Raw genomic sequence first — 13,843 nt, forward strand, 5'->3', positions numbered from 1 at the left:
TTCAACAACAATAACCACAAATAGAGCTTAACTGTGCTGTGCCCTCTAGTACCTATCATAGATGTGAATGCTACCCAAGTTATACCTACTTTGATGTAGCAGATATGTTAATTATACAGTGCCAAACATGAATGATTCATGTCCAAGTATGTTATAAAAACAGGCATGATCAGAATCTGTGAATTTGAAGGTTTTTATCCTATTTTTGAATATACCTAGAATATACTGGCTAGTTCTCTATTTATATCATCTTCATTTACATGTTATAAAAGGGAGAGATGTCCTCATTGTTTGGTTGACAATATGATTAATTTATTGTATGAATTTGGACACATTTGAAAGTGAAATTGTATGTTATTAATATTTACTATTAATATTTACAGCATAAACTAGGACTTTCCAGGAAAAGCAGGAATGCACAGTCACCCTATTCACATTTTAAGTCAGCAAGATTTCCTGATTTATTCAGTCAGAAAAGACATTTAGTTAAAGGAAACTGGGTAGTTCACAGAATCTCTACAAAGACCAGAGAGAACCCAATTTGGTATATGGATAGAAAAAAAAAAGTAGTACTATAATCAGATTTGGCTAAAATTTTGTCACAGCCCCCATCTGCTGAGGATGGTGCTACTAATGCTCTGACCAGTGGCAAACCTCTTTGCTACATCTCCTCTCTCAGCATGGACTTGAGCAGAAGTACTTCCTACTACTATGAAGGCCATTCCACATTGCTGTTATTCCTCCTATTACTAGAGGTATCCTTCCATTCCTCTTCCCTGGTGTCAATAGATCTAATTTCAAAATCCAGACACATAAGTCCTACTGGGCAGGCCACGTCATGAAATATGACAGAGCCACTACAAAATCTGGAGAAATGAGTATCTAACATTTTCATAATTAAAGATAGTATGTGGTTTATCTTCAAAAAAGTTTTAAAAGGTGAAAAATTGTCTACTATTAGGAAAGGGTGATATTTCCCCATAAGAAAAGTATACATGAAAGTACATACGCTTGAGTTTGACACCAAATCCTATGGTATTTTCACTGTTCAAGGCAACTGTGCATGTGTGATCATGTTTTTTCACAACCTAATAGTTATCATAAGTGTAAGAACTGCTAATTCAACTAATTAGAAAATAACATGTTTTCTACTTATGAAATACTATTTAATCCTTTCTCCTTGGATACTTCAACATGCCCATAGGATTCCCATTTTTCTTGATATTGAAATCAAAATTAATTACTAGTATACAGTGCTTGTACAGAAATGTAAAAAAGATTGTGTGTACCTTTTTCATCAGGCAATTAGACACTAGCCACCTTCATGATGTGATTTAATGGCCATCTCAAAAGTCTCCTGCCTCTGTTGAATGCATTTCTCAAACTGGCCTGCAATACAATCTTTAGCGATGTATTCTTCTGAATCAAAATGCATATACAGGAATCAAGAGTGAAAATGCAAATGGTGCCAGTGTCCATCTGAGACTTTTGTATTCTGGTGTCTTTCATACATTAGGCATTATATGATATAAAATCCTTGGGGTGTATGATTGTTTGTATGTTGTGTGCATGTGTGTGCCTGTGTTTTCATAATAGATAAATTAATGATTTTAACATTCCTTTTCTGGAAAATCATGAACCAGAATATGGAAATAATACATTTTTAAATGAAGCATTGATTATTTCTATATAATAGGAACACTCTCAAAGAGATATGGTCAAATTTTGGCTTGAAATAAGTACCAACTAAGATGTAGTAATGCATATAACAACTATGATAATATAACTAGTGAGATTGGGAGAGACCTATAAATGGAGAAGAAATTTTAATGAATGAAAAAGAAGGAAGGGAGACAAATTAGCTTCTTTAAGATTTTGCCACAGCTCTGAAAAGATTAAAAGAATAACAAATAATATTTTTATTTTCATACATTTTAAAAGTCCAATCAATAACCTAGAGTTAACCTCACCACTTTCTCTTGCAAAAGCAGGAACACATTCCAATCATTAGCATCATCATATATTATTAGTTGTTGACTAGGTGTATTGTACTTTTGTAACTCTTTGGGATATACAAAATGTACATTAGGAACTCATCTTCTAGAAAATAAATGATAGATATATGCATGATAATATAGGATAAAATATATATTAAGTCCACATTATGCATAGAACTTAAGAAACCTAAAGTTTACCTAAATAATACATAGATTGTATCACTTTTCCAGATCCCTAGTTTGTGAATTAATTATGTTTCTATGTTTTCTAACCCTTGTGATCTCTACCAATTAATTTATCACTTATTCACATACTGCCTTTCACAGTTGCAGCGTATATGTCACACAATATTTTGTACCCAGTACTCTGCTTGCTGTTAGATATTAAAGGATAAAGGATTTGATTCCTGTCTTTAAGAATGTTACAGTTTTTTGAGGAATCAATCCTTCAACCAAGTGATTTTTTTTTAAAAAAGAACTCAAATTTACTAGTTTTTCTTCTGAATATATTAAGGTGAAATGAAGTGAGATGCATAGGTAGATTTCTCTGGAAAGGATTCACAGAAGTGATTTTGAACCAAAGTATGTCTTAAAAGTTAAAGAGGAATCAGGAAGATAAACAGTGTACTCAGTTAATAATTAGAAATTGAATTGAGTTTGCTCAAGTAAATGGGTCAGCCTTGGCTTCACTGTAAAAGTACTGAACTGAGTAGAAAATATTTTAAATAATAATAGTGTTGGCAGGGGTTTAGGGAAAAGGCAAATCTCATTTACTGCTGGTGGAGTATCAACTGACAAAAATTTTGGAAAAGCAATTTGTCAATTTATATCAAAAGTATTAATATTTTTTCCTACCCTTTGATCTAGCAATTTGGTACAGGTTGAATACTTGTCCTTTCCAAAACTTATGTTAAAATTTAATCCCTAATGTGGCACTATTGATAGGTGGGTCATTTAAAAGGCAAATGGGTAATGAAAGCTCTGCCCTCATGAATTGATTAATCCATTTGTGGATTAATGAATTAATAGGTTAAAGAATTAACAGGTTATCATGGGAATGGGACTGATGGCCTTATAAGAAGAAGAGAGACTTGAGCTGGCACACTCAGCCCCCTCTAAATGTGATACCCTGTGCAATTTTGGGACACTTCAGAGAGCCCCCACCAAGAAATATGTTTTCACTAGATGTACCTCCTCGGCCTTGGACCTCTCAGCCTACACAACAGTAATAAATTCCTTTTCTTTATAAACTACCCAGTTTCAGGTATTCTATTTTAAGCAATAGAAAATAGACTAATACACAAGTCTAATTCTAGGAATCTATAATAAGAAAATGAATATATTCACAATGATTTATGTTTAAGGTTGCTCTGCTGCATTTATGAAAGCAAAAATTTAAAAAAGATCAAAATATCCAACAATGTGAAATTAGATTTATTGAATTATTTTATCTCATACAAAGTAATGTGTCTAATAACTTTGAAATTGTACAAAAATAGATGTAAGTGCAAAAAGCATATGAAAAAGTCTATGTGTATTTTCATAATAGCAATCTCTATGCATTTCAATTTTATTTTTTGTTATTTTCTGTGTTTTCTGAAATCTATTTTCTGTGTTTCTAAATCCTGTAATATGTATTTCTTTATCTTAAAAATATAACACATACTTCTTAGGAAACACAAAAAACAACTTTTTTTTCCTCTAAGTGGTTATCTGTAAGATTTTGTGGAGCATATTGGAAAAAGTAGAATAAGTGCTCACAACTATATACTTTGACATCAATTAGTGTAATAAACAATACCAAAAAATATATGTTCATCTCATATACTACTAGTATAGTATATAGCCAAAAATAGCTCCTTTACCAGGTCAAACATTGGTTGCCTGATTTATATTGAATAAATAAGAGGAATAAATTAGAATGTTTGAACACATGAAATAATATTTTAATCAATGTACATTCCAATAAGTCCTGAATAGTGATTCATATGAGATTTATTAGACAAACGAAACTGTATGAGAAACTCAATTGTTCTGCTCTAAGATAGCCAAACCTACGACACAAAGCAATATAAAATTTAAAGTGATATAAACATAAGACAGTGATATTTTAAGTTAAAAAGTAAAAATGTAAATATATTTTGATGTATTCTACTGAGACTGCTATTTTTTTGATGATAAATGAAAGTAGGAAAGTTTTAAGAAGCAATTTATTATAAAAAATATTTAAATATTTTATTGGCTTTGCCTTAAGAAGTCATGTAATGTGATCATTATCTTAGCACCCCATTCCTAGAATACTATTTACAATCTACAAAAAGACAATATAAAAAATTAGGAGGAATATTACATTCTAAGCATATTATTAATAGTTTACAGGTACCTTTAATCTAAGTTCCTGTTTCTTAGTTTATAATTGTTATCACAAGAAGGAAAAAAATTCCAATGACCTCTTTATCTTGTGAAATGTAGGTCAGAATGGTAGTAGATTCATCTCAGGTTATTATATTAATTCTTGGGTTCCAACCCTAGTGAATAGGCAAATATAGTAACAATTATCATGAGTCCAAATGTGAAAAGTCTAAGGAAGGCAAAAAACATCAGGCCTTTTCTGAAATTATTTTTAAAAGAGTTTTGGATTCAGAGAAAAAAGAACTTGAAGGGATCAAAAAAAATCACAAACTGCAAAGTCATAATTTTCTAGTAAGAAAACGGATCCACAGAGAGCTTACCTGATAATAAATCATATTGCATATTAAGAACAAATAGAAACTTAGTAGTGAGAGTAAAGGCCTACCTCATAAGACTGTAGTTTTATTACCTTGACAATGTCAACTGATACCATTTAATCTTGGTATGCTATTCAATATTCCTCAGTCTCAGTTTCTACATCTATAAAATAGGACAATAATGTCAAATTTAGTGCTCACCAATCAGTTATCACATTTACCTCTGGAATAAAAAATAATGTGAATGAGGGAGGAATAAAGATGGACTTCCCATATATAATTTTGTATTCATTAAATAAAAATGTATTACTTTTAAAATTAAAAATTAAAACAGTAGACTTGAATATTATAAAGAGTGACTAAACTGAAGAATAAAAATTAATGCATGTTTGTTATAAATTCTACTCTTTCATTTTAAAAATGTAGTGCACATATAGAAACATCTGGAAATTTCATTCCATTTGGAAAAAAATGAATAATTAACTGATATTTTTTCAATAATTTGAATAATTTTTGTGATGTATATATCTAACTTTTGTTGTCTGAGAGAAGAACTTACTTGAAGAAGAATAGGAATGTATGAACCTTTAATGACAAAATTGAAATCCTTCTGGCCACATCCAGGAAATGAAACTATAGCGCTGAGCAAATATTATCAATTCTCGTCATCATCTGGGGTGTCCTTTATCATCTGTTATGAGAGGCAAAACAATTGAAGAAGTTCACTTGAGCTCAAATAGATAGAGTAGAACCCTTTTAAGAGAAATTCATACCTAAGAAATGTTTCCCTGAGGCATTAGAAATGTTTCGAGCACATATAAGTATCCGTATGTTTTTATTTCGCATGAAGAAATTTCCTGTTATACTTGAATAATTTGTCTTTGGAGTTGTAGGTGTGGTTTTCTAGACTGATTCGTGTCCCTAAAAGACATTCATTATGAAAATAAATATTTTCAGAATTGTGGTAGGTCATTATTGATGGTCCATTTTCAGTAGAACTCTACGTGTGTGTGTGTGTCTATTCTTTGTTTGCAATTTTGTCGTGGATACCTTCATGTAGGTGTTATAGTTTTAATATTTTAGTCTCAGGTTTAGATGTTCATTGGGGCACTACCACATTTTTTTCCTTATGGTGGAATAATAATAAACTATTTGAATAGGATATAATTAGAAAACTTTTATAACATCTGAATAGGAAAATCTTGACGGTAAATTTTCTATTGTGACTGGTGCTTTAAGAAGAAATCAGGAAAGAAAGACAGAAAGATGTAGAGTTTAATGGGTGGGGAGGAGGATGAAATCTGAATAACAATTGCAGGTTACCTAAGTTCATTTAAATTAACTTAAATATGTTCTTTAGGAGAGTCTCATGATGGTATTATTCAGTAAGCTGAACAAACATATAGATAATCAAAGCTAAAAGTGTTATTTTAGGTGATTACCATCAATATATTTTTTCTAAAGAGCCAGTATTTTTCAGTCTTTCCTTCAGAGCCTTGCCTGCCCCTATCAATCACAGACACCATAAAGCTGTCTGTCTTCTTTTCTTGGGGTGGTTTCTGGGGCCAAGATGTTTCAGACCTGAGTCATATTTACAAAGAAGCAGAAATATTCCTTCCTTCTGTTTAAATCCTTCTTCACATCTGTAGTTCTCAACTGCATAGCATTTTTTTAGTAAAATGGTTTCGAATTGATTACGCTCTTTTTTCTCTCTCTGCATGTGGTAAGGGGTCAAATTATATAAGAACAGAATTATTTCGGAAGGGTAATAAGAGGTCTAAAAAAGCTCTCTCTCTCTCTTTGTCTCTCTGTCTCTCTGTCTCTCTGTCTCTCTCTCTCTCTCTCTCTCTCTCACACACACACACACACACACACACTCTGACCTGAGCATTCATTCCCACCCCCTCTCCACTGAATTTCACCAGAGGAGGACTACAACACAATATTTAATTATATAAAAACATTATACGTAGATATAAAATTCTCCCCACCCACCTAGGAATTACCTTTGGACTGAGAAAAAAATATATTTTAAACACCTCTATACCTTCCCTACCTTTGGGGATTTCCTCCACCCCAGTACTTCCCCCAAATTTTTACTCCTCAGCCTTCTCAAAATGCACACTTCCTTGAATGTTTGCTCTTTTACAGAAATATTGGTAGGCTTGTAACAGCTGTACAAATTACAAAAGACCTAATTAGAAAAGAAAGTGATGTAAACATATCTCCTCTGTTTCAGCTGAAGAAAGGACTTAATAGTAATTAAATATATATATGTATAAATATATAAATTCCAAATACTACAGTCATCCACAATTTTGGGGGAATGTTTTGATGGAACGTTTGCTGATAAGAAAAGTCAGAAACACAGACTTCCGAGAAGCAAAATTTGCACGTTTTTTTCTCGTCCAAGAAGCTTATATTACTTTATTTTTATAAGCTCCAAGTTTGAGGAACATGATGATTCCGTCGCTGGAAAAAAGCCTGAGCTTTGTGCTTCCCCAGCACCAGTGAACCAACCAGCGTCTGCTGGAAGAGGAGCTGCTCGCTACCTGCACACAGTATTCGCACAGAGCTTTAGGGACCAGAGATTTCTATCTCCTCCGCTCAGAATGCAACTGGTTATTTACTTGCACACGTTTTAAATTAGTCCGAACTGATGCGGAAACTTTGTGAGGAGTGTGTGAATGTGTGTGTGTGTGGGGGGGCGCACTTGCTTGCCAGTGGGTTTTTAAGAACACTCACAAATCATCTTGGGATTTTTTTCCCTGCCCCCTCCCTCCTTTTCCGGTTCTCAGTGAAAGCTTTTGGGTCTGGAATCAAAGACTTAAGCATGCATTGTGTTTTCACCCTGCAGACTTAAATAACATTCAAGAAATGCCATCAGAGAATCGAACACTCAAATGAGCAAATTGACTACAATTCTGTAAGTTTTAAAAAGTATATGCCTAAATTATATACCCTGCAGCAAAAAATCATAGCTAATTATGATATTATGTAATATATATGTTCCAAATAGCCACTTTCAACATGCCAAAAAAATAAAAAAGGTTCCAGAGAAATCAAATAGCATAAAACACTGTGCCGCAAAGAAGGAAGAAATACATTTAAAAGCACCGATGAAAATGGCGTGCAGTATAATTACCTCAAATTGCTGTTCGCTTGACACCCTGACACTAATTTTATTCAAGCCATTGGAAAATAAATGTTTTAAAAGCACTCCTTTCCGAACACTGGGGGGCTGTGAGGTCTTCAAGGAAATGAAAGGGTAAAGTTTGCAGAACGCAAAAAGAATTAAATAATCCATTTCAAATACACGTCTATGTAGATCGACAGGCTTTAATGCCCACATTTTTAACGCTTGCCCTGTACATGGATTGATTTTTTTTTTTTTTTTTTTTCCTTCAGCATTCCCTCACCAGATGGATTTTTGCTACTGCAGATCAGCAGAGGGTGTCAGATCTTTCGGAGTGCACCAGGCTGGAACGAGCAGAGCTTCTTAGCAACTCTCTTCTCCGCCCCCCTCCCCCCCATTCTCGCGCTCTCTTCCTCCCTCCGACAACTCGCCCCCCGCCCTCCGCCCCCCTCCACGCAATTCCGAAAGAGCAAAAGAAAGAGAAGGAGAACAGGAAAAGAAGAGCTAGTAAGCGAGAACGGGAACCCAGAAAAAAAAAAAAGGGCTGAAGAGGACCGAAAGGGAGGAAAGCAAAAGGATGGACAGCCACAAAACGCAGCGATTGCGGAAATTTTCCAGCGCCATTGGCTGGGCAGCGTGAGTCCTTCGGTCGGGCGTGATTTCAGCACCGGGGGGACTGGACAGCACCTCCGGGGGACTTGTGGGCAACCTGCAGCCGCAGCGAGAACTCCACCAGCCGCCTCCACGACAGAAGCCGCCGGAAACCCTGCTTTGTATCAGAGAGGCAAGGTCAGTCCGCCGCACAGCCATGCACAGGCGGTGCGCCTGTACTACGCTGCAAACCCTCTGCTTGTTTCTCTAACATGCACTTGCTTCTAATTACTAGCATTGTTTCCTTTCTGATTAGTGAGGACCAGTAGACGAGCTTCTGTAAGGGTGTACTTTTAATTTGTATGTATATATTTAACTTCTTTTTGGTTATATTTAAAGGGTTGAGGGGGAGTGTTTTTTTTTTTTTTTCCTCTCTACTTTTTTTTTTTTTTTTCCTTTTTGCTTGCCTTGCACTACGTGCCTGGATAGTTTGTGGATATAATTATTGACTGGCGTCTGGGCTATTGCAGTGCGGGGGGGTTAGGGAGGAAGGACTCCATCCCCACCCCCCCAATCCCTTTTCTTCTCCTTCCCTGGGTTCGGACATTGGAGCACTAAATGAACTTGAATTGTGTCTGTGGCGAGCAGGATGGTCGCTGTTACTTTGTGATGAGATCGGGGATGAATTGTTCGCTTTAAAAATGCTGCTTTGGATTCTGTTGCTGGAGACGTCTCTTTGTTTTGCCGCTGGAAACGTTACAGGGGACGTTTGCAAAGAGAAGATCTGTTCCTGCAATGAGATAGAAGGGGACCTACACGTAGACTGTGAAAAAAAGGGCTTTACAAGTCTGCAGCGTTTCACCGCCCCGACTTCCCAGTTTTACCATTTATTTCTGCATGGCAATTCCCTCACTCGACTTTTCCCTAATGAGTTCGCTAACTTTTATAATGCGGTTAGTTTGCACATGGAAAACAATGGCTTGCATGAAATCGTGCCGGGGGCTTTTCTGGGGCTGCAGCTGGTGAAAAGGCTGCACATCAACAACAACAAGATCAAGTCTTTTCGAAAGCAGACTTTTCTGGGGCTGGACGATCTGGAATACCTCCAGGCTGATTTTAATTTATTACGCGATATAGACCCAGGGGCTTTCCAAGACTTGAACAAGCTGGAGGTACTCATTTTAAATGACAATCTCATCAGCACCCTACCTGCCAACGTGTTCCAGTATGTGCCCATCACCCACCTCGACCTACGGGGAAACAGGCTGAAAACGCTGCCCTATGAAGAGGTCTTGGAGCAAATCCCTGGTATTGCTGAGATCCTGCTAGAGGATAACCCTTGGGACTGCACCTGTGATCTGCTCTCCCTGAAAGAATGGCTCGAAAACATTCCCAAGAATGCCCTGATCGGCCGAGTGGTCTGTGAAGCCCCCACCAGACTGCAGGGTAAAGACCTCAATGAAACCACTGAACAGGACTTGTGTCCTTTGAAAAATCGAGTGGATTCTAGTCTCCCGGCGCCGCCTGCCCAAGAAGAGACTTTCGCTCCTGGCCCCCTGCCAACTCCGTTCAAGACAAATGGGCAAGAGGATCATGCCACCCCAGGGTCTGCTCCAAACGGAGGTACAAAGATACCAGGCAACTGGCAGATCAAAGTCAGACCCACGGTGGCGATAGCGACGGGTAGCGCCAGAAACAAAGCCCCAGCCAACAGTTTGCCCTGCCCTGGGGGCTGCAGCTGCGACCACATCCCGGGGTCGGGTTTAAAGATGAACTGCAACAACCGGAACGTGAGCAGCTTGGCTGATTTGAAGCCCAAGCTCCCCAACGTGCAGGAGCTTTTCCTTCGAGATAACAAGATCCATAGCATCCGAAAATCGCACTTTGTGGATTACAAGAACCTCATTCTGTTGGATCTGGGCAACAATAACATCGCCACCATGGAGAACAACACTTTCAAGACCCTTTTGGACCTCAGGTGGCTGTACATGGATAGCAATTACCTGGACACGCTGTCTCGGGAGAAATTCGCGGGGCTCCAGAACCTGGAGTACCTGAACGTGGAGTACAACGCGATCCAGCTCATCCTCCCCGGCACTTTCAATGCCATGCCCAAACTGAGGATTCTCATTCTCAACAACAACTTGCTGAGGTCCCTGCCGGTGGACGTGTTTGCTGGGGTCTCGCTCTCTAAGCTCAGCCTGCACAACAATTACTTCATGTACCTCCCGGTGGCAGGGGTGCTGGACCAGTTAACGTCCATCATCCAGATAGACCTGCACGGAAACCCCTGGGAGTGCTCCTGCACCATTGTGCCTTTCAAGCAATGGGCAGAACGCCTGGGTTCCGAAGTGCTGATGAGCGACCTCAAGTGCGAGACGCCAGTGAACTTCTTTAGAAAGGATTTCATGCTCCTCTCCAATGACGAGATCTGCCCCCAGCTGTACGCTAGGATCTCGCCCACGTTAACTTCGCACAGTAAAAACAGCACTGGGTTGGCGGAGACCGGGACGCACTCCAACTCCTACCTAGACACCAGCAGGGTGTCCATCTCCGTGTTGGTCCCGGGACTGCTGCTGGTGTTTGTCACCTCCGCCTTCACCGTGGTGGGCATGCTCGTGTTTATCCTGAGGAACCGAAAGCGGTCCAAGAGAAGGGATGCCAACTCCTCCGCGTCCGAAATCAATTCCCTACAGACAGTCTGTGACTCTTCCTACTGGCACAATGGGCCTTACAACGCAGATGGGGCCCACAGGGTGTATGACTGTGGCTCTCACTCGCTCTCAGACTAAGACCCCTACCTCGTTAGGGGAGGGGAGAGGGAAGGCGACAGATACATCCTCCCCCAGGGGTTGGAGGAGCTTTGACCCACATCCGGCGTCCCACAAGCCCTGATGGGCATATGTAAATAAATAACTATGAACTCGCTCAACTGAGAGGGTCTGACCCCTTAGCTCCCTTCTGGAAACAAAGAGCAGACTGTGGCGAGCTGGAGAGCGCAGCCAGCTCGCTCTGTGCTTGGAGTCTCTTTTGACGGAAAGCCCAGCATGGAAATGCTGAAAGAATTGACAGTGCTCTCCCCCTCCGCGGAGGGGCCTGGGGGGATGGATGCCGCGGTCCTATACATATATACATATATCTACATCTATATAGAGAGATAGATATCTATTTTTCCCCTGTGGATTAGCCCCGTGATGGCTCCCTGTTTGCTATGCAGGGATGGGCAGTTGCACGAAGGCATGAATGTATTGTAAATAAATAACTTTGACTTCTGACAAAAAAAAAAGTGCTGCATGGCTCGCATGGAAACCACGCGCTCCAGGGACTCTGCCCGCCCCCGCGACTGGAGATGGCATCTCATTCACAGCACCCACCCTCTTACCTGATAAGTCCCATCGTATCAAACTTTCTATAAACAAAATACAGTATAATCAGAAAGTGCCATTTCACCATTATTTGTGATCGGTAGGCAGTTCAGAGCATACGTTTACTGTGAAAAAAAAATGTAAAGGTTTTATTTAAGACGTTTGCATGGCTAGTCATCAGTCCATTTTATGAGTTAACAATGTATTTTGTTGAGGGAAGTTTTTAGGGGTTGTTTTGGATTCTTTTATTTTGATGGTGATGTTTTATTTTATTTTTTGAGGGGGAATATTTTTCTATACATATCCAATAATGCCTTCCATCTGAATGTAAAATAAGTACCCATGATTTCTATTATAGTATCAATGTAATTATTTAAAAAAAATATTTTGAGGCAGTTAAGCATGACCAATTAATGTCACTCTAGTGCTTAGGCTGCGATCCTATGGTAGCAATTCTGTGCTGGTATAAATCTTACTTATAAAGTAGGAAAAAAGAACCGAGGAAGCACGTGAAACTTACTAATTCTATTTGAGGATTTTATAATGGCATATTTTTTCAGTATTAAAGTGAAAATGTTTTCAACTCTGGGTCCTTACATTTTTCCAGCTTCATATTTGCAACTGGTAAATTGGATTTGCGGTGGAAGGGAAAGGGGAGGGGAAAGATTGGGGGTGGATTCCTTCTTGAGCTACATTAAGGCTATTTCTCTAATCGCCTTACTTAGCATTTTAACCTTTCGGTAGCTCCTCCTCCCTTCCCCCCTGCTCAGACTTTACCAGCTTTTCCCTGCCCATAAAGTAAGGTCTTCCCCCAACACACTCCCCTCCCTTCTCCTCCCCCTTTTGTAATGCGGCAGTGAATTCCTTTATTAATACTAGAAATCCCTCGCTGCTGCTTTTGTTGGTGCTGCCCACACTGCAGATATATTAAGGATGTTAGGAGAGATTTGATTTAATTGACTCTTCCTAGATCGGTCTCATTAAACAGAGTGGAGATTTCATTGGTCAGCACTCCACCATGAAACACAGCCCTAATGACTGGCATTTGAGATGCTGCTGGCATTTTGAATTCAACATCTGCTGAAAACGGTAAAACTAATTAGTGCCCACCCACCTTCCCCGCCCCAGCAACTGCATATTGAAATTTGTTAAAGCACTCATCTTTATGGAAATCAATCATTATCCTAAAGAAGTGTTTCTCTCCCATCATCAGGGCTTCTGGTTGTGGCCCAGTAATTAACAAGAAAAGCATTGAACTGTTTGAATTTTATGAACCAGTGTAACTCTGGCCTCAATCACATTCCTCTGGGATTTCTAAACAAGTCTATTTTATCAACAGTTTGGCTACAAAAAGCCAACAAAACCACACTTATTGATGGGGTCTGCATTCCACCACATATCCTCTCTTGAGAAGTATCAAAAGACTGCAGACCACAGATTTTTTTTTTTAAGTATAGGATTATAAATCAGCTAATGAAAGCCCCCAGAGCAGTTGTAAGTAGATTTGCCTTCTAGAACTCATATTCTAAAGGAAAGTAATTTCCCAGAACAGTGATATTCTGGAATATGTATTATTTATTTTAACACTTTTTTAATAAAATCTTTATTACAAACCATGACTATTCCTAAGGCCATTCATCATTTTCTCTCCTGATTCTTTCGTTTGTGGACTGCATTTCATGACAGTAAAATTATAACCTACTATCCTCAGACAAATATTATGTTTTTTATATATTAATTTTTCATATGAAGGCTTCATTCTTTTTATGCAAAGTACAACTGGGTTCCTGGTAAGCAACCGACAGATTTATTTGTGATGAAAAAATTGGAAGAGAAGAAGAGTTATATATTCAACAATATTATGACTTTAAGAAGGAAAAGAAAAAAAATGAAAGATGTAGAAACACCTCTGGTGAAAGGTGACATTTAATGAAAGGTATCTAGTGAGGCTTGATGGTAATTTTGAAACTGATACATGGCTAGTCTAGGTCAGAAAGCTAGAAGAAGTTCTCATAGAAAGTGTAC

At 38.3% G+C, this 13,843-nt stretch overlaps 1 protein-coding gene across 1 annotated transcript; it reads left to right on the forward strand.

Annotated features, from left to right (window-relative positions):
* Positions 1–8,181: 8,181 nt before the first annotated feature.
* SLITRK1 (SLIT and NTRK like family member 1) lies at positions 8,182–13,434 on the forward strand. The gene is made up of 2 exons (XM_045566742.1): positions 8,182–8,651; positions 9,102–13,434. The coding sequence occupies exon 2, from the start codon at positions 9,155–9,157 to the stop codon at positions 11,243–11,245; it is 2,091 nt and encodes a 696-aa protein (XP_045422698.1). The 5' UTR covers positions 8,182–8,651; positions 9,102–9,154; the 3' UTR covers positions 11,246–13,434.
* The last annotated feature ends 409 nt before the right edge of the window (positions 13,435–13,843 follow it).

Source organism: Lemur catta, chromosome 13 (assembly GCF_020740605.2).
Source record: "Lemur catta isolate mLemCat1 chromosome 13, mLemCat1.pri, whole genome shotgun sequence".
Lineage (NCBI taxonomy): Eukaryota > Metazoa > Chordata > Mammalia > Primates > Lemuridae > Lemur > Lemur catta.